The sequence below is a fragment of the Macaca nemestrina genome, chromosome 6, assembly GCF_043159975.1.
Source record: "Macaca nemestrina isolate mMacNem1 chromosome 6, mMacNem.hap1, whole genome shotgun sequence".
Taxonomy (NCBI): domain Eukaryota; kingdom Metazoa; phylum Chordata; class Mammalia; order Primates; family Cercopithecidae; genus Macaca; species Macaca nemestrina.
Genome location: NC_092130.1, coordinates 47,119,407 through 47,141,766, shown reverse-complemented (window position 1 = coordinate 47,141,766; position 22,360 = coordinate 47,119,407). Strand labels below are relative to the sequence as shown.

Genomic DNA, 22,360 nt, shown 5'->3' with positions numbered 1-22,360 from the left:
GACCTTTGTGGCCCAAGAGCTCAGACCACCAGGCCTGCCTGGAAGGGGCCAAGGGGTGTGAACCATGCCCTTTCCTCCAGGCCCCAGTCCTCCTGCCTCTACGTGCTACCTCCCAAGGCTGTGCCTACCTTCCCCTACCTCGCACAGCTTGAGCACAGGGGCCACTCCAGGAGGGGTTGAGTCAGCCCACTGGCCTCCTGGGGTGTGCCATCACGATTCATCACAGTGGTGCCACAGCCAGGCCTGAGGCCCGCCTGTGAATCGAAAAAAAAAAAAAAAAAAAGAGTGTGAAATAGCAAACTCATCATATGAGACTCTCACGCTTCCCGAGATGAGCTGATTCCCATTAACAAAACACCTTCATTTTCAGAAAATCCATGTTCACAGCTTGCTCTGTAGAGCCTGCCCCCACAAGTTATGATTTATATTTTATTACAAGGTGAAAAGAGACAAAAAAAAAAAAAATCCTTACAAGGGGGGAGGGAAAAAGAAAAAGCCCACTGACTCTTTACAGCAACTCCCAGGGCATTTGATTTAAAGGGACATTGTCATCTTTAATGTTTTCATCCCAAGGAATTAGAGAGCGCCACTGCGATAATTTAGCAGCTCCTGATTTAAGGGGCAGCCATCGTGGTCTAGCTTCACTGTATTTCCCTTTTTATGATTCCAGAGAGTATTTTCTGAGAGATAATAATGTTGGGTGATATTTCTCCTTTGTCATGTGGAGGCCTGAGAAGAAAATTAAAAGAGATCTTCTTCTCCCCTCTGTGAGGCCAGGCTATGGACTGTGGAGGACCATCACGGCCACCTCACGCCACTCCATCTCCACAAGGCCTGACCCTGCCTTCCGGCGCCCCCAGCGCTGAGAAGGAGAGGCAGGGGGCCATCTTGGCCCTGTGGGGCGCTCTCAGAATGGTCTTCACTGTTCAGCTCCTTCTCTCCCGACCGCCTCCCCAGGCAAGGGCCACAAGAGCCTCCCAGAGTCATCTTTCTTTTTGTGTCCTTTTCTGTTCCCTTTTTCATCTGTGTTCAGTTTCCTAGTCCTCACTCTACTGTCTCTGGAGTTTCCTAGCCCTCACTCTTCCCTGTGGGTGTCCATGGGTCGGTCCTCCTCAAACTGACTTTGACGACACCCTCCATGCTTCCCTGGCTTCCTTGACACACCAAACTCTGTGGCCTGCATGTCTGTGGCAGAGAATGCTGTGTTCACCTCAACCTGCATCCATTCCCTCCTGTGGACACAGCTGGACTACATTTCCCAGCTCTTCCTGTGGTTAAGGGAACCATATGACTGAGTTCTGGCCAGTGGAATGTGTCAGGAGGGATGGGTGCAAGGGCTTTGCTGGGCTCCAGAACCTCTCCTGCAAGCCTCTCTACTCTCTCCATCCCTCTGTATACCGGCCAGATGCAGCATCCAGTAAAGGAATCTGAGGCCCCAGGAGATGGAAGAACCATAAACTGAGAATGCCCGAATCCCCATGTCACCATGTGCACAGAAACTGAACACCAGTATTGATCCGCTACAGGAATGAAGAACAAATCTTTGCACTAATAAATATTGCACTAAGCCCCTGAGATTCGGGGGTTGTGTGTGACTGCATTTAGCTCCCTAACACATGCCCTTGCTGCTCTCATTCTAATCCCTCCCTCCAGCATCATCTCTTCTCTTTTATTTGTCAATGGCATGGGACAAGTTGGCCATATCAGATGGTCTGGAGCCTTCCCATCTGTTCTTATGCTTAGGCTGTTGCCTCTGACTGGGATGCCTTTCCCCACTCCCATACCCGCCTGTGAAATCCCATCTGCCCTCCTTTGTGAAGACTTGTAGCATCATTTTGCTTAGCTGCATTGCAGCCTTCTCTCAGTTTCCATGGCGTTCTTTTGGCAACCGTCCCACAGCCTTTTGCCTTGTTTTTGCACACATCTTATTTTCTCATAGCAGAGTGAAATTCTCGGGGCCAGGGACCAAATCTTACTCATGGTCAACCTGTCTGTGTTGGAAGGTACACCATGGTGTCCAGGGTATTAATTTTGGAGGACATCCCCTGATTTGAGTTTCATCTCTACCACCATGTACAACTTTTTGATGCCTTAGTTCCTTTTCTGTAAAATGGGGATAAAAAGAGACCCTGCCTCAAAGAACCTGCTCTTAGGGAGAGAGGGAAACCCCCGTGCATGTGCCACGTGCCACCCACTGCCCCTCTTTGCTGCAGTCACCTGCCGACTCTGGGTTATGCCCCACCCCATTTCCTGTGTTGTAGCCTATGGTTAACAGTAGTCTCCCCAACCTGCCACCTGTGTTAGCGCCAGGTGATTTAAACACCCAAGTTGATTATTTGCCAACTCTCCACCTTACAGGCCCTCACTCCACGGCCATATCCTGGAGTCCAGACACTGTCATTACAAATAACAGCAGCCTGAAAAGTCATATCTTCAGGCATCCTACTCTTTGGTCACCTCCCATCTCTTCTGGTTTATTCTGTCTGGTATCCAGACTCCAAGAATTCTTCAGCTCTACCAGGAATCTACTGACCAACTGTATGCCTGTCACCTATTGTGATGTTGCTCCCTCCTTACCATGGAATTCCATGGAATTTAAATCACTGGAATGATACTGTTGCACACACTCAATTCCTTTACCCGTCTTGACAACCCTCCAGCCCTGGTGAAATCTGTCTGGGTGCTGTCTACTTATACCCGGGTAGCTGAACATGCTGGGGAAACAGCCACCTTGCTGACTAGTCTCACTTTGGATTCAGGACTAGGACCCTCAAGTGGGTCCAAAAGCTGCCCAGAGATCACACCGCCTCCTCTGCATCTGTCCCTCTTTCACTCTCCTACACAATCGTTCCCGACCTTCTTCTCCCTCCTCAGGCTTCCTCCCCCATCCTCACGCTTAGCCATGACCTTGCTTCCTGATTCACTGAGAAAACAGATGTCTGCATATGCACCCACCACACCAACCCACCCATCTCTATCGGCTCACACGCTCAGGCTTCTTTCCTGTTAACTGGGTCTGCCGCCCATGCATCTAAGACAATCCCCAACCTGGGCCCTGGATTCCACCTCCCCTCGCCTACTCAAAGAAGTCATCTGGTTGTACTGCCTCTTCCTTCCACAGCCTCAATTTCCCCTTTCTACTTGACTCTGCTCATCCACAGACATGCTGGTTGCCCCTGTGTGTTTGCAAAAGACTTCTTGGCCCTACTATCCTTTTAGCTACTGCCCTATTCTGTACTTTGCTGCAAAACTCCTCAGAAGACTTATCTTCAGTTAATTTCTCCAGTTCCTCTCTTCCCACTCCATCTTAAACCCAATCCAATGAGACTTTCATACCCCTCTCCCATCCCATTGCATGGAAACTGCCTTTCAAGTCAAAGACCTCCAAACGACTAATACAGGTCTCTTTTCTTTGTCCTCATCTTAACTGAGCTTTCAGCACTTGGCATAGCTGACCGCTTCCTGACTTACTCTTCTCTTGGCTCCCAGGACATTGCACTTGCCTGGGTTTCCTCCACCACTCTGGCATCTTCCTCTCATTCTCTTTTGGGGCTCCTGCTCCTCTTCCTGACCTCTTCCCATCAGAGGCTCTTAGGGCTCAGTCTTGGCTTCTCTTCTCTATCCACATTCACCTACTCAGTCATCTCATCCAACTCATAGCTTTAAACGCTGTCAGTATGCTAAGGGTTTCCAAGTTTCCATCTCCAGCCTAGACTTCTCCTCATCTATCCAACTGCCTGTTCAACATTGCCACTTGAATGTCTGATAGCATCTCAAACTCAGTATGCCCCCAAGTTAACTCCTGATCTTCCCTCCCAAACCTCCTCCACCCATGGTCTCCGTCTCAGTTAATGGCAACTCCATCCTTCCACTCCTCATGCCCAAAACCCTGGAGTCATCCTGGACTCCCTTCTTTTCTAATAACCACATGCAACTCATCAGCAAATCTCTTGGCACCGCCCTTCAGAATACACCCATGATGCCGCCTCTCCTCACCACCATCGTGCCCAGTACCTGGATTATTGCAACAGCTTCCTAACTTGTTCACCTGCTCCTACTTTTGCCATGTAACAGTCTTTTCTCAAAACAGCAGTCAAAGTGCTTCCTTTAAAATATAAAGTCAGATCACATCCCTTCTCTACTCGAAGCCCTCCAATAATCTAGTTTTACCCATTGTGAAAACAAAAGTGCTTAGGTCAGGACTTCTGACCCTGCCCCCAGCTTCGCACACCACTCCAACCATCAGACCTATTCTTACCTAGGGGGCTAGGACACATCTTCCCCCAGTGACTGCATGGCGAGTGCCCTCACCCCTTCAACACCTGGCTCACGTAGCCCCTCTGGATGAGGCTTTCCCTGGGCTATCGTATTTAATTTTGGCCACCCCTGCCCTGCCCTACCCTGCCCTCTGTGTTGCTGTTCTCAAAAGTACTACTCATGTTGTAATCTATGCTTCCATTGTTGTTTATCTGTGTCCTCTCCCTGCAATGCAAGTTCCGTGAGGGCAAGAGTTTTTGTCTGTGTTGAAACCTGTTGAACCTCTGCAGCCTAGAACAGCTCCTGCCAGGCAGTATTTGTGTGAATGACCGCGTGCTGCCTCCAGGGCTAAGTGCTTTTCACTGGCAGGCCCGCCTTGGGGGCTGGGGCTGGTGGGGACACTGCAGCCTCAGGTGTAGTTTCTAGGGGGGGGCACCTCTGAGGTCACATGGGCAGGGAGTACCTGCCTACCTTGACGGCATCAGGAAGTCTTCCAGAGTTCATAATTGCACCCTTTGATGGAAAACATTTTGAAAAAAAGCTCTCTATAAGAGAAAAAAAGGATAATTTTTCATGCCAAATAGTGTTACCAAAAAAAATGTTTTTGCACAAATGGTATCCTACATGCAGGATCTCAAAGCATTTTGCAAATGTGTATTAATTGGTTATCACAACATCCCTGCCAGACACAGGAAGAATCAGTCTCCTGAATAAGAAAAGAACACTTGGTTTTCATGATTAAATCAGGCACAAAGATGGAATGTGTGAGCCCCAGGTTTCCAGGAACAGCGAAGGGTGCTCCCACATGTCCTGAAGCCAAGGTTCGGTGGGACTCCTGGGTGGCAGGTGGCCTCATCAGATGTGCTGATGGAGTGCTGGAGCCATCATGCATGGGTTGGAATTTTTGGTCTACTGGGTGACTGCAGGCATTACTTAATCTCTCTGTGTCTCTGGCTCTTCACCTCTAAAATGAGACACATGGGCTGGGTGCAGTGGCTCACACCTGTAATCCCAGCACCTTGGGAGGCCCAGGTGGGTGGATCACGATGTCAGGAGATGGAGACCATCCTGGCTAACACCATGAAACCCCATCTCTATAAAAATACAAAAAATTAGCTGGGCATGGTGGTGGGCGCCTGTAGTCCCAGATACTTGGGAGGCGGAGGCAGGAGAATGGCGTGAACCTGGGAGGAGGAGCTTGCAGTGAGCTGAGATTGCACCACTGCACTCCAGCCTGGGTGATGAGCGAGACTCCATCTCAAAACAAAAAAAAAGAGACACATCGTATCTTTTCAAAAGGATTGAATGTCACTAAATGAGATAATGTTAAGCTGCTCAACCCTCAGTAAATGTTATTAGTAATAACAAATGTCACAGCACATCCACTGGCCACAGCCTCCTGCACCCTGCCTCCTTCATGAGACTCCTGTGCACCTGACTGGCCCCAGCTCCCACAGAAGTCTAGAGTGGGCACATGAAGTCTCAGGAAGAACTTGCCAAATTGGGATTAGGACCCCTGAGGCCTCACTGTAGTTCTTCCTGGACTCTGCTGGGTAGCACAGATTCTAGAAGCCAGGGTATTTCTGATGGACTGGGCCTTGTGGGACAGGATGCCAGGTGGGGTGGGCAGCGTTGGGATCAACAGTCCTCCATCCCTCATCTGGACCAGCAGTCCCCTATCCCTAGCCACTGGTACGTGCAAGGCCAACACCTGCCAAGTTTGAGGTACCAAAGAGGTCTCCTGAAACAGATGCTGGTGACCAAGATTGTCTAGAATGACTTGAGATGCAGCATAGCTTAGTAGGTAAGAACATAGGCTTTGAAGCTGAACTCCTGGGTTCAAACCCTGCCCTGTAACTCTCTAGCTGACAGGTGGGCAAGTTAGTCTAGCATGGTGCCTCTGGGCCTCATCTATAAAAAGGGGATAATGATAGTTCCTCCCTCATAGATTGTTACAAGGATTAATGAATTCACTTAGAATAGCTTAGCATCAACTATCAATGTTGTATGATTTCCTGATATTAATTATGTGGCTTCAGAGGCAAGCTCTGCAACACATGGTGAGCCCTGCAATGCTCTGCTCCTGAGGAGTGCGGTGCCTCTACACCAGGTGCTGGGCACGGTGTCTGCCCATCCAGCCAACACTCCATTGTGGGTGGGCTTCCCCACTGTGGGCCCTGGACTGGTTTTCCAGTAATCAACTTGCAGACAGGATAACAGGGCCAGGCTTGTCGCATCACCATTCTTTTCCCAGGGCCCAGTCCAGAACTTGCCTGGGGCAGATGCTAGGCATGAATGAATACATGAGCGCAAATATTCACCTGTTGTTTTGCTTCAATTTGGGGTGTTTCCTTAAACTCCTGCCTACTCAGAGCTGAAGTCCAAGAGCTTCCTAACCTGTTGGTTTTGTGACTTCAAAGACCACGTCTATGACATCTGAGAGCAGGAAACTCAGTCATGGTGCTGATCCATGTGGCACCTGTAGGGGTGTCTCAGTTCGCTCTGGAAGCTTACTATCCTCTGCAGAGAACTGAGGGACAGCCGCTTGCCAGGCCACTCTCCCTGGAAGTGCCCATGGCATCACAGCATCTTCATCTGAGGATCAGGAACCGGGGCTGGAGACCAGGAGGCCAGTCCCTTTGGTAAGACTGAGGCCCAGGCCAGAGCTCTTATGGTCATGCCATTGTAAGGACTGTACTGCTCCCCTGGGATGTGGGCTACTCCCTGCAGCCTGGGCATCTTGGTAGACATTTTGTTTGTAGACATTACAGAGCTTGTAAGGGCCTGAACCTTCTGAGACACTGTTTTCAAAAGGAACAGGTTGGGTGCAGTCAGTCTAGTCTAACACAGACTCTTTAAAGTCACGCTGCTCAGACTGTGGGGCCTGGGAATATTTCGTCTGCTCAGCTGCCTGGCTAGGGCTGCTTACAGAGGGGCTGGGGCCTGTGGTCTCAAGGGCAGGGATCATAGGCTTGGGCTGAGTCTGGCAAGATCAATTACCTCTCTGACTTCAAAGGGAGGTGCACACATGAGTACAAAGGCTCAAGAAGGGCCCACATGGCCAGATGTCCCCAGTTTCTCTCCTTATGTCCATTTAAGGCAGAATAGCATCTGCCTTTAAGGTGCGGCCACTATTGCTCCTTTTCCAAACCCCCACCTTTCTCACAGCTGGCCCTTCTGCCACTGAACATTCCACATTTTCTGTGTTTTGCCAAACTCAGAAGCCCTTAGCTTTACCAGGAAGCTCTGTCCATCTCTTGGCCACCATTCACAGGACAGTCATTCTGTAAGTGCCCTAAGCGCTCAAGCCTCAAGGGTGTCTGTGGAGGCCCAGGCTGCAGAATGGCCATATCCAGTTGCACCTTGCACCTACTCTGCTCTCTCTGCACTAGGTGACGTGAGGAAGGAGACATGGTGGCCACACCTCCCACAGGGACAGAGTCTGCTTGTTACCAAGTCCGCTCATTCACTCAGCACTTCCAGGTGTCAGGGGTGGCAGGGCCCTGGGCTAGCCTTGCTCTGGAGCTTTCTAGATGCTGAGTGATTTAACTGGTAGTACTTTTAGGCCCAGTTCCCCACCGACCCCTGTTTGTTCTGTCTGAGGCAGCCAGGAGTCGACTCCACTGCCTTAAATCCCCTCCTGTGCCCTGAACACGGAGCAGTGGCCTCCCCAGTTGTGGCCGGGTACAGCTGCTGCCTGGACAGTATTCAGCCTGGGGCTTCCTGCGAGCTCCTCCGAAGGCTGTCAGCCTTCACCAAGGTGTCAGCAAGTTACCCTGAGGGATGGGTGTTCTGAACACCCATGAAAGGCAGGGATGTGACTTTTGTTTCCAAGCCATCATTTCCCCAATGTTGAACCTGCTGCCAAGCATCAGCACATTTCCAAGCACCATGGCACAGAGGTAGACTACTGAGGGTCAGGACAAACACCAGGGCTGGAGGGGGCTCAAAGAGAAGTCTCTGGAGGTGCATTTATTTGTGGGAGCTGAGAAGGAATGGATATTTGATGGGGTTTGGGTTTGAGAGACAGCAGCCCTCCACGGACACCTGTTCTGAATAACAGGTCTACTGCTCAGGCCCGCTTTCTCTGTGGAGCCGGAAGCCTTGAGCTTTGTCAGGAGGTTGGAAGCGTCAACTGCTGTGGTTCTGCAGGACAGTAATCCTGCTCTTTTCACACTGTCATCTGAAAGGGACCCAGGTAAAATGTGTCTGAAAACACCTGTGGCATACGGACTTCAGGACTCAGAAAAGATGCTAGTTCAGGGACCCTGCCCTCTGCAGCAGCAGAGGTGAACAGCTCCCAGAGAGGGTCTGCCTCACTGAGCCCACCCTCTGCCCACCCCAGAGTCACACCTCATGGGGGAAGACACAAAGACTCCAAAGAGTCCTGGCTGGAGCGGAAGTGCAGCCAGCATCCTGCCAAAGTGCTGAGGTCTGGAACTGTCACACCTGGCTGGGAGCTGGGCTCTGCAGCCCCAACCTCCTTGGGCCTTGGTTTCCTTATTTTTGGAACTCGGAGGTCAGGAGAGGTGCTGCCTGCCAGATGCCTCGCAGGGCATGTGGCATGCAGTGAGCGCGCAACCTGCAGTGGTTGCTGGGAAGCAGTGGGCTCTGGAGAGCCATTAGCAACTCACTAGTGGAGGCTCTGTCTGAAGGGGTGTGGGAAGATGAGTAAGCTGAAAGACGCCACTTAGATGGAGAATGTGGGGTGGGCTTGGAGGTACCGCTCCATACACTGCCCATCCCACCACCTGTGGAGGGGGAGAGAGTCCTTTGGGGCCCATTCCCACCCCACCTGGATGCATTTTGCAGTCCCAATAAGTGTATAAACAGTTGTTCTGCCTGAAGCACGTGTCTGACGACAAATTGCCCATGCCATCTGGAGAAGAACAGCTCTCCAAGGGCACAGCTTGCAGGCTGCCCCGGGCGGCTTGCACAGAGGCCCCTTGCACCTTCCCTGGGCAGATCTACAAGGGGAGTGGGCACTGGATGGGACTCTTGCTGCAGTGTTAGAATTCTGGCAGAAGCCCAAAATGGAAAGCCATTACCAAATACCCCCATGCTAAAGAGTGACAGAAAGCCACCTCATGGTGGCGACCAAACTGCTGGGTGCTCCTCAGCTCATCACCCTCCTCAGCCCACAGCCAGGGGAAGGTTTGGATTCACCGGGAAGTCTGAGCAGAGGAGAACAGAACTCTTCTCCTGCTTGTACCTGTGCTGAGTCCAGCCTGTAGTTCCACAAACTAGTTGTGAGTGTTCGCTTGTCCCAGTCAAAATCAGGATCCCAAGGGTCCAAAGATGCTATCAGCCTTCATATGTAAAGGCAAAAATCTGGGACCTCCAGAACCCCACCAAATCCTGTGTGAGTTAAATGGGAACTCCGGGCTCTGAGCATATGGCAGTTAGGCGTGTCCCCTTCTACGTACACTCAGAACATCTGCTCCTCCATCCACGGGGAAGATCTCCCATTGATTTATTTCCATGCTGCACTTGCGATAACCTTTCTCTTCCTGCTTATCAAGAACACAAATAAATACCCAGAAAGATCAACTTCCACAGCCACTGCCATCCTCTGACTTCACAGGTCTTTCAAAAAGGGAAATCAGATAAGACTTGGGTACGAACACTTCACTGCAGAGCACATTTTAATCCCACTCTACCCCTTGCCTTGGGCCTCCTTATAGTATCCAGGGAGTCTCTGGGAGGCATTGGGTAAGGACTTGTCAGATGCTCTGTTATAAAGGGTGCTAAGGGTGGCTTGGCACTGTCCTGTGGGAGGCCAGCTTTGGGGGAAACAGGAGTCCCACCAGGACAGCAGTGAGTAAATGAGAGCATGGTGCCAAACCGAGGGATGACTGCAGGTTCCATGGCTCCTCTGTGCCCCCCAGCCCCCGGCTCACAGACCACTGTGTGGAACCATGGTGGGCTGCTCACCCGGTGTGTGCCACATGTGGGCAACAGGATGCCTCGACCATCAAGGGGAACCCTCAGGTCTGTTCTTCCTTCTCTCTGGGAACTGCCACAACAGCTCTGAACATTTTCTCTTTACTACAATTTTTAAAAAGTCCACCATGGTCTTTAATCCCTAGGACAAATGTTTGTCAAGCACCTACTCTTTGCCAGGCTGAATGCCTACCGCATGGAAAGTGCTAGGCTCCTCTTCCCTGCTCTGCTGGCCTTGTCCTCCCGCTGGAGCAAGACCCTTGGGCTGGAACCACCCTGCCAGCTCTCAGAAGTCACCCCTACTTTCCCTTTGGCCTTTGGTGCCTCCTGTGTTTGTTACTGTGTAGTCCTGCTGCTGTCTTTGCATACACTCATTAGTCCTGTGGCCTCTGCCTATATTTCAACCACCTGGCAACTCTCCTGCTCTCAGCCTGCCTCGGTCCTCAACCCAGAGTGAGGGTGTGGGGAATAGCTGGTGTCTGGGTTAGAAGAGGTGCTTCTTAGCTTTTGGGGCTAAAGAGTTGCTCAGGAAGGGCCACGATAAGTAAGGATCAGTATCGCTGATGCTGAGAAAATCTCAGATGGGGCACTGGCCCATCTTCTGGGGGTTTCCAGCTCACTCCTCATCTGCTGCTTCAGGCAGGCAGTAGTAGCTCAGGTGTCCAATGCCTCTCTCTGCCTATCCAGGGACTGTCTGTCCCCAGGGGGCCAGTTTGGTGCTGAGGCTTCTGAGTGCCCCGGCCTTGAGGGTGCCCACAGCTGTTCACCCAGTCAGTCGCTATGTCCCATGTAAGTGGAGTTCCTCTTACATCCCCACCATTCCCTAATCCCGGGACACAGTTTGTTCCTGTGCAGCCCACAAGCTGGGCCTTATAGCAGTGGTGGTGGGGTTTTACAGGGTGCTGTCATGGAGCCTGAGAATGGGTGATCAGAGAGGAAGGAAAGAGCAACAAGCTAGAGGACGAGTGACTGTGCCCTAAGCATCCTTCCTAGGCTGGTACAACCTCAGGCAAGGTTTACCTTTCAGAAACATGCCAGGGTGGGTCTTCTCCACACCTCGGGACACCTGGTTATCACAAGGTACCTCAGAGCTCACACCACCTACACCCATGCTGAGACAAGGGCAGTGCTGGCAGGCCAAGGAGGCAGCGGGCTGGGGGCCTCCATGTTACCCTCAGTTTGGTTTCTGGGCTCCTGCCTGGAGTCTGGGAGGTAGCCTCGGTCATGCAAAGATCTCCCTTGAGATGCGAGCTCTGGATGACTCAGGCATTCACATCCTAAGCCCTGTCAACACTCCAATCCAAGGGAGCAAGCTGAGAAATCGGGAATGTGACCTTCAGTGCTTAATTGCATGTTGAAGTCCTCACAAAAGCTTTGCAAAAACATGGAGATTTATAAGGACAATATGGTGCTATCCTAGTAAAAAGCTGACATTTAAATTGTTCTCATTTTATATCTTTGTAATGAAATTCTTTGTTTCCTCTGCAGCCATTTTTGAGTATTTACTAACATTCAGAGAGCTCTCTCCTGCAGGCAAAATTTCAAGCTTCACGATGTCAGGCTGGGCTGTGTGACACATGAACACGAGACTGTAGTGCAGCCCCTGGGGGAGTTCTTACTCCAGGAATAGCGAAGGACAAGGTGTCCAGCCACCCCACTCCTGCCTCTCCCTCCAAGAGGAGGGTTTTAAAAAATCACCAAAGCTTCATATTTTAATGAGTTTTCTTTGCAATTTGTATATAATAGATTTTCAATAACAACCTGTAATTAGTTCATTTTCTGCTATTCAATTGCTCTGCACGGAGGCCATTGACAACTTCCAGCTGGGATCTTTAAAAATGGAAAGTGCTTGAAGACTCAGCTCCAGACAATGACTAGAAAGTGCCGGGTCCCACCATGCAGCTGTTAGAAGTAAACCATTGAGATGGGAATGGGGCAGTCTGGGTTTGAAACTTCCAAGTGTGGGAGAAGAAGAAACTGCTGCAGGGTGCACTGACAAGCAATCACCAGTTCTGGTTCAGAATCAAGCCCTCTGTGGTGTAATGGGGGGCAGAGATTGTTCCACCCAGAACCCTAATGCATAGTTCGAGGCCCCATTCCTGCCACCCCTGTTCCTCATGCAGATGAGGCACTCATCAGACACTTGCTAAGGGGCTCTTGACAACTTTTCCTGCATAGCAGGGGCAGGTGGAGGCAGGCGCATGCATCAGTTGTGTTTCTGTCTTTATATAGCAAGGGACAGCCAAAAAGGACAGAGTCCAGAGCCCAGGACATCAGGAGGTCTTAGATAACATGTCTAGGTCCTAGGAGGTCTTAGATAACAGCTCTGCTCACATGTCTGTCCCGACAGTCATCACTGGAGGCCTTCAAAGGCCAAGTCCAGGTCTCCAGCTGATAGTCAGTCCCCTCTCCAGCGGCTCGCAGGCTGGTGTACCTGCAGTGATGGGGACTCACCGCTCACTGGGCAACTCTGGAGAGGCTGGGGAGGGTCCCCCTCAGAGCCGAGCTAAGCCGCCCTTCTCCAGGCCCTGGGCTCTGAGTCTGAGTTCTGCCCCCGGGGCCCTAACTGTGGTGGTGGCCTTTCTGCCCTGGGTATTGCCTCCTCCCTCAGGCAAGTCCCTTGTCCCTTGGGATCACATGCTCCCCCCACCTGCCCGGGAAACCTTTTTCCTCACCCTCTGTCTGGTTATCTCTAGCTCGGCGTTGAGGTCTCCGCTCCGATGTCCCTTCCTGACCTCTCTGGGGACAGTTGGTCCTCCTGCACCCAGGACGCTCTCTCTCAGCTCCTACTTTGTTTATTGGGTCATCTTTCTGTTCCCCCACCCCCACCTCTCTACCCAGGTGGCAAGCTCCTCATGGGCAGGGCTGCTGTGTGGTCTTGCTCACAGCTGAGTCTCTGCCCAGCGCTTCCCCGAGAGTGAGCTCTGTGTGCATTTGCTGACCTAATGCCACCTCAGCTTCCATGGTTTTCCTCCTCCTACGCTTCCCAACCTCAATTCCTGACCCTTTCCCTGTGCTGCTCTCCCTGCTCTGGTCAGGCTCCTCTGAAAGGCTCAGGTTGGTGGCCTGCCCTTTCCATACGACTCCATGCCAAGTATACGGATGAGAGAGGAGACAGGGCCTGTCCCTCCCTGCCCAGGAGCTCACCCTACTTTCAGAGAGCCTTGGCCTACAGCAGCTTCAGCGTGGACCCACTGGCCTTCCCACAGTGGTCTTCCTTCCAGATTTGCCCTCACCTGCAGTTGGGAGCTTGGGTATTTGTGGCCGATGGTTTTGCTCCAGAGGCCTGACCTGCCAGCCTGCCAGGGCCCAGCATGGAAATACAAACCCATATTCTATGCCTATGGATCATTTCCAAGGTATGCAGATTTACACAGCCAGCAAAGCTCACCTCCAGGTGAGGTGGCAGGAGTTGGGCTGGGTGGGGCTGTTGGTCCTAGGCTGCTGCAGCCAGAGTCTGCTGCATCATGAGGGATGTGGCTGTGGGCCAGCAGGCATGCAGGGCTGAGGAGCGGGCTGAGCAAGAGCCCTCCTCTGCACCCGTGGTTGCCGGAGGTGGAGGTAATTATGCAGCCTGCCAGCCGACCAGAGCACTTACTCTGAGGAGGGCTGAATGGCCAGTTAGTGGCCCTGAGGTCAGGATGAGAGCTTTCCAGTGGGAATTGCTTTTATCTTCAATAAGGTGTCATTAGCCCATGTGAGAAGCAGGGGCTCCCCTCACACCCAATTGCTCATCCAGTGATTAGGGATGTCTGGACTGGGGATGTCCAGCTGCCCTGCTCCAGCCAGGCTGATGCTTCTCTACCAGGGGCCCCAGCTGTGGGGCCCCAGCAAGGCACTTCCTCTGCCCCTGTTTTCTCCAGGCCCCCTGGCGGCATGCAGAGACCCTCTGGGATCGCTGGCCACAGCTTCATGTCTGGACTCCTCTGCTTGCCCAAGGTATTTCTCCATGTCCTTCATGCCCTCAATGAGCAACACTGACCAAGGCCTCCCTGGGTGACATACCCCATGCTGCACAGGAGTGCAGGATGAGTGAAGCAGCCTCTATCCTCAGGGAGCCTCTATCCTGCGGTCTAAAGGGGGAAGGACAACAATGGCATGGCACAGGGTGATGGGGCACACACAGAAATCTTCATCATCACCCTCACCGCCACCATCATTGACTTGGTTAATGTTTGCCTAACACTTACTATAGGCAAAGTCTCATGCTAATCACTTTACATTAAGTAGCTCCTTTAGTCCTCAATAACCCTGTGCATGGTTGTTATTCCCATTTTACAGATGGGAAACTTAAAGCCCAGTTTAACCTCCTGTAGGGAGCTGTCCAAAGTTACACAGTTAGTCACAGAATAAAGATTCAAAACCAGGTCTAGCTTGGACTCTGGAGTCCACACTCTTAATGATCAGGCCACAGCCTTGTTAACTGAGGGCTGTGAGCACACAGAGGAAGATGTGTGGGGCTTGGTGGAGGAAAAATAAATAGAGGAAGACCTCCTGGAGAAGAAGACCATTGAGTTGGGGCTTGAAGTTAAGGGAAATCACTGTGAGGACAGTGAGATTCTCTTCAATGGAGAATGCAGATGTGTTGCAAAGTTTGTTTAAATGCATGAGAAAGTTCTAGAATCAGACATGCCCATTGAATCCTGACTCTGCTACCTGCTGACTACGTAACCTTGGGTTAGCTACTTCTCTGAGTTTCAGTTTCTTCATCTATGAAATTGGACATAGTGTACAGTGCTGACACATGTTAAATGCTGGGTATCACTTTATACAACTGGAGTACGAAGAGCCTATTACTAACCACAGCAATCCTGACGAGCAAAGTCATTCAAATGGAACACTGACTGTGGACCCCGTCCTCCAGCGCTGGCCTCAGGAGCTCACATGGCAGTCTTCTTGAAGCCCTCTCTATACACTTGAAGTCAGGACAGCAACCCCACTTCTGTCTCTGGGAGGAGGTGGTGAGATCACCCCTTCTGTCTTCCAATTTTCAGTTCCTCCCTTGGCCACTCCAGCTTTAACTGTTTTGTGCCCTTGAGAAAATGAGGGACCAAGGGCAGTGAATCAGTTCTTCGGCCACTTTATTTGCAAATCCTGTGTGGCAAAACCAGTGTCTTCCTTTGGGGTAGGGGGAGTCATTGGCACCTAGTCTTGGCTTCAGTCAAAACAGACCAGCTCATAGGCATTGCTTGCTCTCCGAATTCAAGAGCCGAGTAAATTCAGATAAAATTTTTGATGAACCCCATGCTATTTAAAATCTTATTACTTACTATCCAAAACTCAGGAATGAGAGGGAGTAGAACAAAGCAATATCCTTGCTATCTAAACTCCTTGTCTGAACTCACCCTACCCAGATAAAGAGCCAGATAGATCTGGGTAGTGAGGATGCTTACGGTTGCTTATTTTACCATCCTGCTCAGTACAGGGTGGGTGTGAGGATTGGCTGAGATAGTGTGTATGGAAGTCTGGTATGGTGCCAGGCACTATTAGTTCCAGAGGATAGGGGCGTGGTAAGTGAAGCTGCACCATCCTTTCACTTAGCAGCAGAGATGGTGAAAAAACAGCTGTAAATTCACCAGATGACCATATCATCTGTTTCATAGAGTTGCCCTGGCTGTAGTGGTAGTGCTGTAGATTAAAACACCGTTTTCCTTTCTGCTTGCCTGGAGTTTACACATGTCAGAGGTGAGGAAGGGTGTCTGGTTCCCCGGCATTCAGCACCCCAGGTCCTCCTGACACTCTGCCTGTGTGGTCCCAGGACATTAACATGTGAAGCCCTTTATCCTGCACTGCTAGCTGCTCAAAACCTTCCCATGCATCCAACACATTTGTGGGTTTTGCTCTCACAGGAGTAATTAAAAGGACAACTATTTTCTAAAAAGCAGAAGAAACTTGCAATGAATTTAAAGTGAGAAAAACCTTTGTTTTAGCAATGTGTTTTCCCCTGATCCCAACCTGAGCATTCAGAACAGTGCAAAAACCATGCATTATTGAGAAGCTTTTTAGATGAGCAACTTTGAGGTTAATTTACTGTGATGAACAGACAGGGCCAGCACACACCTTGCTTATGGTGACCCTGGAGCCTGGGTCTCTGCCATGGCAGGGACAGGTGGCACCACTCCTTGTTGGGCTGGTGGGAGGTGGTGTGGGGAAGGGGAGGCAGAGGGCATGTGCTGGAGAAGGACACTGAGCCTTTAGTTCCTAGATCAGCCTGTGGTTTGGGAAGCCAATACAATGCAAAGAGAATGTTTAGTTGACAAAAGGAGGAAGAGGGGGCACCCTCATATTTCATTCCTGTCCCTGTACAGAGAGAGGCAATTGGGAGGCTTGGCTCCATCTGACAATCAGAAAGAGACTTAACTGACTCCCATGACTAGGCACTGCCTGCCACCCTGGAGGAGAGTCACCTGTTCCTCACAGCCAGTAAGGGGGTGCAGCCCCATCACGAACCAGCTCAGCACAGACAGCCACCAGCTGTGGGACTCCTAGCATCACCCCCTGCTGGCTGCAGACTGTGGCAAGCATGGCCCAGCCAGGGCCAGGCCAGCTGCATGGGAAGACATGATTTAGGAGACCTCTCCCACAAACCTCAAAAACTGATAAATACAACTTCCTTCTCTGGGAAAAACAGCCCCAAACCCAACATCCTTTAGTAAAGTGATTGACTCTGCATCGGTAGGCTACAGAGCTGGAGTCACCCCACAGACCTCCCCCTGCCTTACACCCAAGGACGCCAGCAAAATAGAGACTAGAAAATAAAATGCTAATGCCTCAACCTCTGCCAGCCCATCAGCTCTAGTTTTTAAAATTAAATCCAGAATGTTGTTGCTGAAATGTTTGAGATATTACTTTCTGGGTTTTAGTGAGATTTCTTTAATGCCCATCGATTGCTGGATAATAACTTGTACCTATATGTCTCATTTCAATTACCTATTTAAAATTCGCTGAACCATAAATCTATTCCCAGAGCTATGGGAATTTAGTTTAGAGTTCCTGTGACTTTGAAAAACCATTGATCCCCATATGCTCCAAGTGGCTGCATGTCAAGCCTTTATAGTGGGGGTTAACTCATTTTGCGGCTTCCTTAATGGCTGTGAGTTTACGTTTTATTGCATATCTATTATTTGGGCTGGGCTGTGATGAATGGTTTGGCTGTCTGGTTCAAAACAAGTCCAAGGCGACAGCAGAATCTAATTTGTTTTAAAAATGATGATTATAAAGCTTTCCAAATAATAATCCAGGAACGAAGGGAGCTGACACCACATTGCTCTGTATGAGACATGTGGCTGGAGGTCAGGTAATGACGTCCTTCCCTTTCCAGGGCAGCTCATGTTTATAATGACCTTACTAGGGAAGCTGGAGAGGCCTCCTCTTTCATCATAGGCAATAGGGATGCTTCCATTTCCTTGCGAGCAAAGCCAAGAGCTTGCTGTTTGGCCCCAGACCCATTCACAGGAACTGTGCTCATAAAGCAGAGGCTGCTGTGGTACCAGGCACCAAGATGGTGCCCAAACAGTGCCATTATCTGCTTAATGATGGCATCCTGGGACATTAAGTAATGATGCCCAGTATGCCCTGCAAATCCCTGAAGTCCAGTTTTGGCCTCTGGCTCTAAAAACGCACTGAGCTTTTCCTTCATCACTCCTTTGGCAGAGGGGTCTGGGTTCAGAAGGCGTTTTTGGGAATGTCTTGGAACTATCCCCAGAAAACATGTTGCTGCTTTCCTGACTCGGAGAGCTGCTGTTCCTGTAACCTGCCCTAGCTGCTCGAGCCTACTCTTGTTCATGTTCCATGGAATCATCAAGGAGTCTCAGTGTGGGGAGGCAGGTAGGGAGGATATTGCCAGAAGTAGACTCCGAGGGCAGGAGAGACGGTCTTGTCCAGTGATATGTAGGTCAATGTTTAACAACCGGCTCGCTAGAGAAGAAAAAATGCTCCCCCTTCCCTTTTTTGGTAGCATATGTGTGCTGTGAATTTCTATGATGTAAATATTCCCAATGTGGCCAATTTAATGCGACCAAGTGTTTAACTGCTTGCAAAATTCCTGAAAATTTAACAATGGGCTCTTGTGAACCAGGTGTGGGGAGTTGTGGATACTTCCACACATTCCAAATGTATTTCCAGATGTATTTCTGGAAATAATCTCTTTGGCCCACAAGACAAACACCTCCACAGCAGGATAAGTCTACCAGTCACTCTCACCTTATTATGAACCAGCACAGGCAGGTATGAGTTTGACTAGTGGGCAGGGAGGAGGATGATGGGGACCCTGCACAGTCACAGTAAATCACGCAAAGCCCTGGAACTGGGGGGTGGACTTTGGTACTAAGGATGATATGAACTAGAAAGGCCCCTGAAACCAGGTCAAGCTCATGGACACTTCCCATAGGGAAGAATCATACTTGTTTCTCTCCTTCTATGTCATCCAAGTACCTCTCTATTTGCCACAAGAGCCCTGCTTGCCAACAAATCATAAGGATCCCTCTTCAGGCCTTGTGAAGGTGTGGAATAGCAACAGCCCAAAGAGATGTCACTCTGAAGCAGGAATACTTTGCTGGAAACGGGACTCCAGGTAAAGGCTGGGGTTGAGGGAGGATGCCAGGCTCTGTGGCTAAGGGCCCCTGGGGGTGGGGTGGGCTTGCACCCACCTCCTGAATGCCAGGGCTTGCGCTTAGGAACTGTGAGCTGGCAGGTCACACCCAAGGGTATATGCATTGCCCACTTTAAGCAGAGCTTGAATATCTTCTAACGTAAGGGGCTTCATCTCTTTTGGGCCAAGGATGTCCCCTCTAGTCTCCAGCGTGGGCCCAGCACCGCCCTTTCCTCTCCCCTCTGCTGAGCCCTGCCTGGAGCTACACAGGGCTCTTGTATCTTGCATTTCTTGTAAGTCCTGTCCCAGCACCGCCTCTGGTTAATGTAATCTCTTGGAAGATCACCTTAGTAAAAGATATAGGTCCTGAAGGCACCCATCCACTTGCATATGCACCAGGCACTCCCTGGAGGGGCACTCAGAGTACCTCCTGTTTTCAAAGAGCACCCACTTTCCCTTCTTCTCCAGGGATCCCCTGCCTCTCTTCACTTTGGACCCTCACTCTCCATTGTCCTTGGGTAGTCACTGCTCCCTGCTGCTGCATGGCCAAGCCTCCAGGTCCTCCTGCAGGGTGGTTTCCTCCAGGCAGGGCTCCCCACATGGCCAGGCTGTAGCCTGAGGATAGCCCTAAAATCTGCTTCCTTCTCCTTCAGTCATAGAACCCCCAAGTGGGGGGGTGCTCACAGTGCCCTCACGGCTATGCTTCAGTTACAGCCCTGGCCCCTCAAAGAGCGAGAAAAATCTTTATTCAAAAGGAACAGGGCAAGCCCTCTCTGGCCCCATCCACTCTCCATTTAGTCTTTTCTTAAAGCTCAGGCTTGTTGCAAAACAAATTCAACAGCTTTTCTCTGTATAAGCAACCAACCTGGGAGACAACTGAGGACAGACTCCAGGCACCCAACAGCATTTTGGTGCAGGAGCGCCTGGGGAAATAAGCCCTTTACCCACTAGAACCCAACTTACGGAAGGCCATGTAGAACTCGCGGAGAGTCAGGGAACTGTCACTGTTGTAGTCGTCAAATCGGAGGAGGTCACCTGGTGAGCAACCAAGTAAGTCTTCATCCAGGTCCTGCTTCTTCAGCACATGCTGTGGGGTGAGGAGGAGAACAAGGCCAGAGTCAGGTGAGTTTAGAGTCACGGGCATTGATGAAAATGACTCAGGCCAAGAGGGAATCCAGGGACAGTTCAGTGGGCCTTGAGGGGTACCTGAAGCTCTTTGGTTTTGTCTTGTCTGACTCCTTCATTTTATGGATGAGAAAACTGGGGCTCAGAGAGGGGACGTGGCTTCCCCAGGTTCACACAGTGCTTGGGGCAGAGTCTACACTAGAGTGCAGGTGTGTCTTTTCCCTGTCTAGGCAGACAGACCCAGACCGTCTGAGATGGGAATCCTTGAGGCCACTTGCTCTACTGCTGTGTGCTATAGATGGGGAGACAGGAGAGAAAAGGCCCCATCAGATAAACCCAGCAAACCGTGGCTGAACTCAGTATGCGGACAGAGCTCCGCCAGCTTCCAGCTGTGTAGAGCTGGAGGTCACTGCTGCATCATGCACCCACCCACCACCCATCAGCCCTTACCCATGGCAGGCAGTGCTGCCTGGACACAGCACACTCCCAGACCCCTCCGCTCTATCCACCTAGACCTGAGCTTCGCCCCTGCCTGCCCTGTCCTGCCCGGGACACAGATGTCCACCTTTGTGACTCTGGCATGGAGGCCACAGATGATACAGTAAACTCCTCTCCAGCTGTGGTCTGAGCCATAAGACACAGAGGCCTGCCCAGCACCATCAGCCACATGTCCCAAGGTAACTAAGGGTAGAAATTCTAGGCACCCTCACTCAGCTGGAGCTACGGCCAGAGGCCAGTGTGCTTGGAACTGAAGGTCTTGCAGAGAAAATGCTCAGAAGGAAATCTCAGAAGAAAGAAAATGATTTTGTTTTATTTTGGTGCGGGGGGAGGGAGGCAGAGGCATTTTCTCTTTATTTAACATTCTCAGCTTGGTCTGCTGTATTAAAGGCAATTTAATGTGATAATGTTAAAAAAATGACCCTTCACCAAGCAAGTAAGAGTGTTCGATAAAAGGGAGATCAACCATAACGCCTGAGATCAATCTTCTGAAGATGGAAATTTCCCTTTGTCTATTTCTGCATTGGAAATTGATTAACGTTTTATAGGACTGACGAGTTTTTTCCCAGCACCTTTGATTCAGTGTCAAGGAAAGGCCCACTTTAGCCGGGCTCTGCTTGGCAGATTTATGAAATGGACTTTAACTATATTAAATTTTAAAGAGGAAATCATTGTCCAATTACCACACTTCTTAATGGCTTCAGGTGCCTCAGGCCACATATCTGCCAGGTTAGAACGAAGTGCCTGGTAAGGTTCTGTTTACCTGGAGCTGTGTGGGCCTGGATACCAAGATCTCACAGCGGCCTCTGTTAAAGACAAGCTGATGCCACCTGCCCTCGGTGCTCCCTGCTCGGTGGTTTGAGGAATTGCCAGGTGGTTCTTCCTGCAGGTAGCTGTAACTCTCAGGACCTGGGATTTTCTCAGAGCAGCCTGAGTCACCTGTAGGTCCCTGGACCCGCCCCTCGGGGTCTTAGCCAGAGCTGAGGCCTAGTGCTGATGGAGGTGGTGACATGCTGGCAGGGTGGTTGCCCTGGGGGCCAGGGGCAGCAAGCCTCCTGGGATGCAGGCCTTGAATGGGCTTGCATGAGTCGCTCAGGTATGGGTGAGCAGAGCAGAGTCATCTGAGATTCCCGACGTGCTTCCTGGAAGCAGGCTCAGGACTGCCTGGAACAGAGGGCCTACGTTCCAAAGCTTCTGGTGGCTGCTCCTTGCTAGGGTTCTGTGGGTACTTGCTGTCCCTACAGACCTTCAAGGAACCATGCGGTGCCTCTTGGTGGGAGCCATTCTCCCCAGGGAGATTCCGAGTGCTCTGAGGAGAGCAGACGCATGCATGTCAGCCTGCCAGGGTTTTATCTCAGTTCTATCATGTCCCAGGCAGTGAACAACTCAGGCAAGTTGTCTGATTTCTTAGAGCCTCAATTTCCTCATCTGAAAATATCTGTGAAGTGGGATAATAGTAGTCTCCTTCTTACAGCAGAGGATGGTCAAAAGATTTAAGGAGGAAATAATAATAATAATGATGATGATGTCAACAATACTGATGACTCTCTCTATTGAAGCGCACCATGTGGCCAAGCATGGTGGCTCACACCTGTAATCCCAGCACTTTGAGAGGCCAAAGTGGGCAGATCACCTGAGGTCAGGAGTTTGAGACCAGCCTCGCAAATATGGTGAAACCACATCTCTACTAAAAATGCACAAATTAGCTGTGTGTGGTGGTGTAAGCCTGTAATTCCAGCTACTTGGGAGGCTGAGGCACAAGAATGGTTTCTGCCCGGGAGGCAGAGGCTGCAATGAGCCAAGATTGTACTGCTGCACTCCAGCCTGGGTGACAGAACGAGACCACGTCTAAAAAAAGAAAAAAAGAAAAAAAGAAAGAAACATACCACATGCCAGGTACCACTCTAAGGTATTCACTGTCTTAGCTCATTTAACCCTCATGATGAC

General features: G+C 50.7%; 1 protein-coding gene and 1 long non-coding RNA gene across 7 annotated transcripts in view; one reads left to right on the top strand and one right to left on the bottom strand.

Moving 5' to 3' along the window:
* LOC105467155 (follistatin like 4) overlaps window positions 1–22,360 on the bottom strand; it is a 555,957-nt gene that overhangs the window by 98,838 nt on the left and 434,759 nt on the right. For all 6 annotated transcript variants that reach the window (XM_071098467.1, XM_011716594.2, XM_071098468.1 and 3 more), the window contains one exon: window positions 19,754–19,877. In XM_071098467.1, the coding sequence (XP_070954568.1) occupies window positions 19,754–19,877 (124 nt within the window). The remainder of the gene's footprint in view (window positions 1–19,753; window positions 19,878–22,360) is intronic.
* LOC105467154 (uncharacterized) lies at window positions 6,762–11,906 on the top strand. Its single transcript, XR_978655.2, has 2 exons — window positions 6,762–6,899; window positions 11,734–11,906. It is a non-coding gene; the product is annotated as an uncharacterized lncRNA (long non-coding RNA).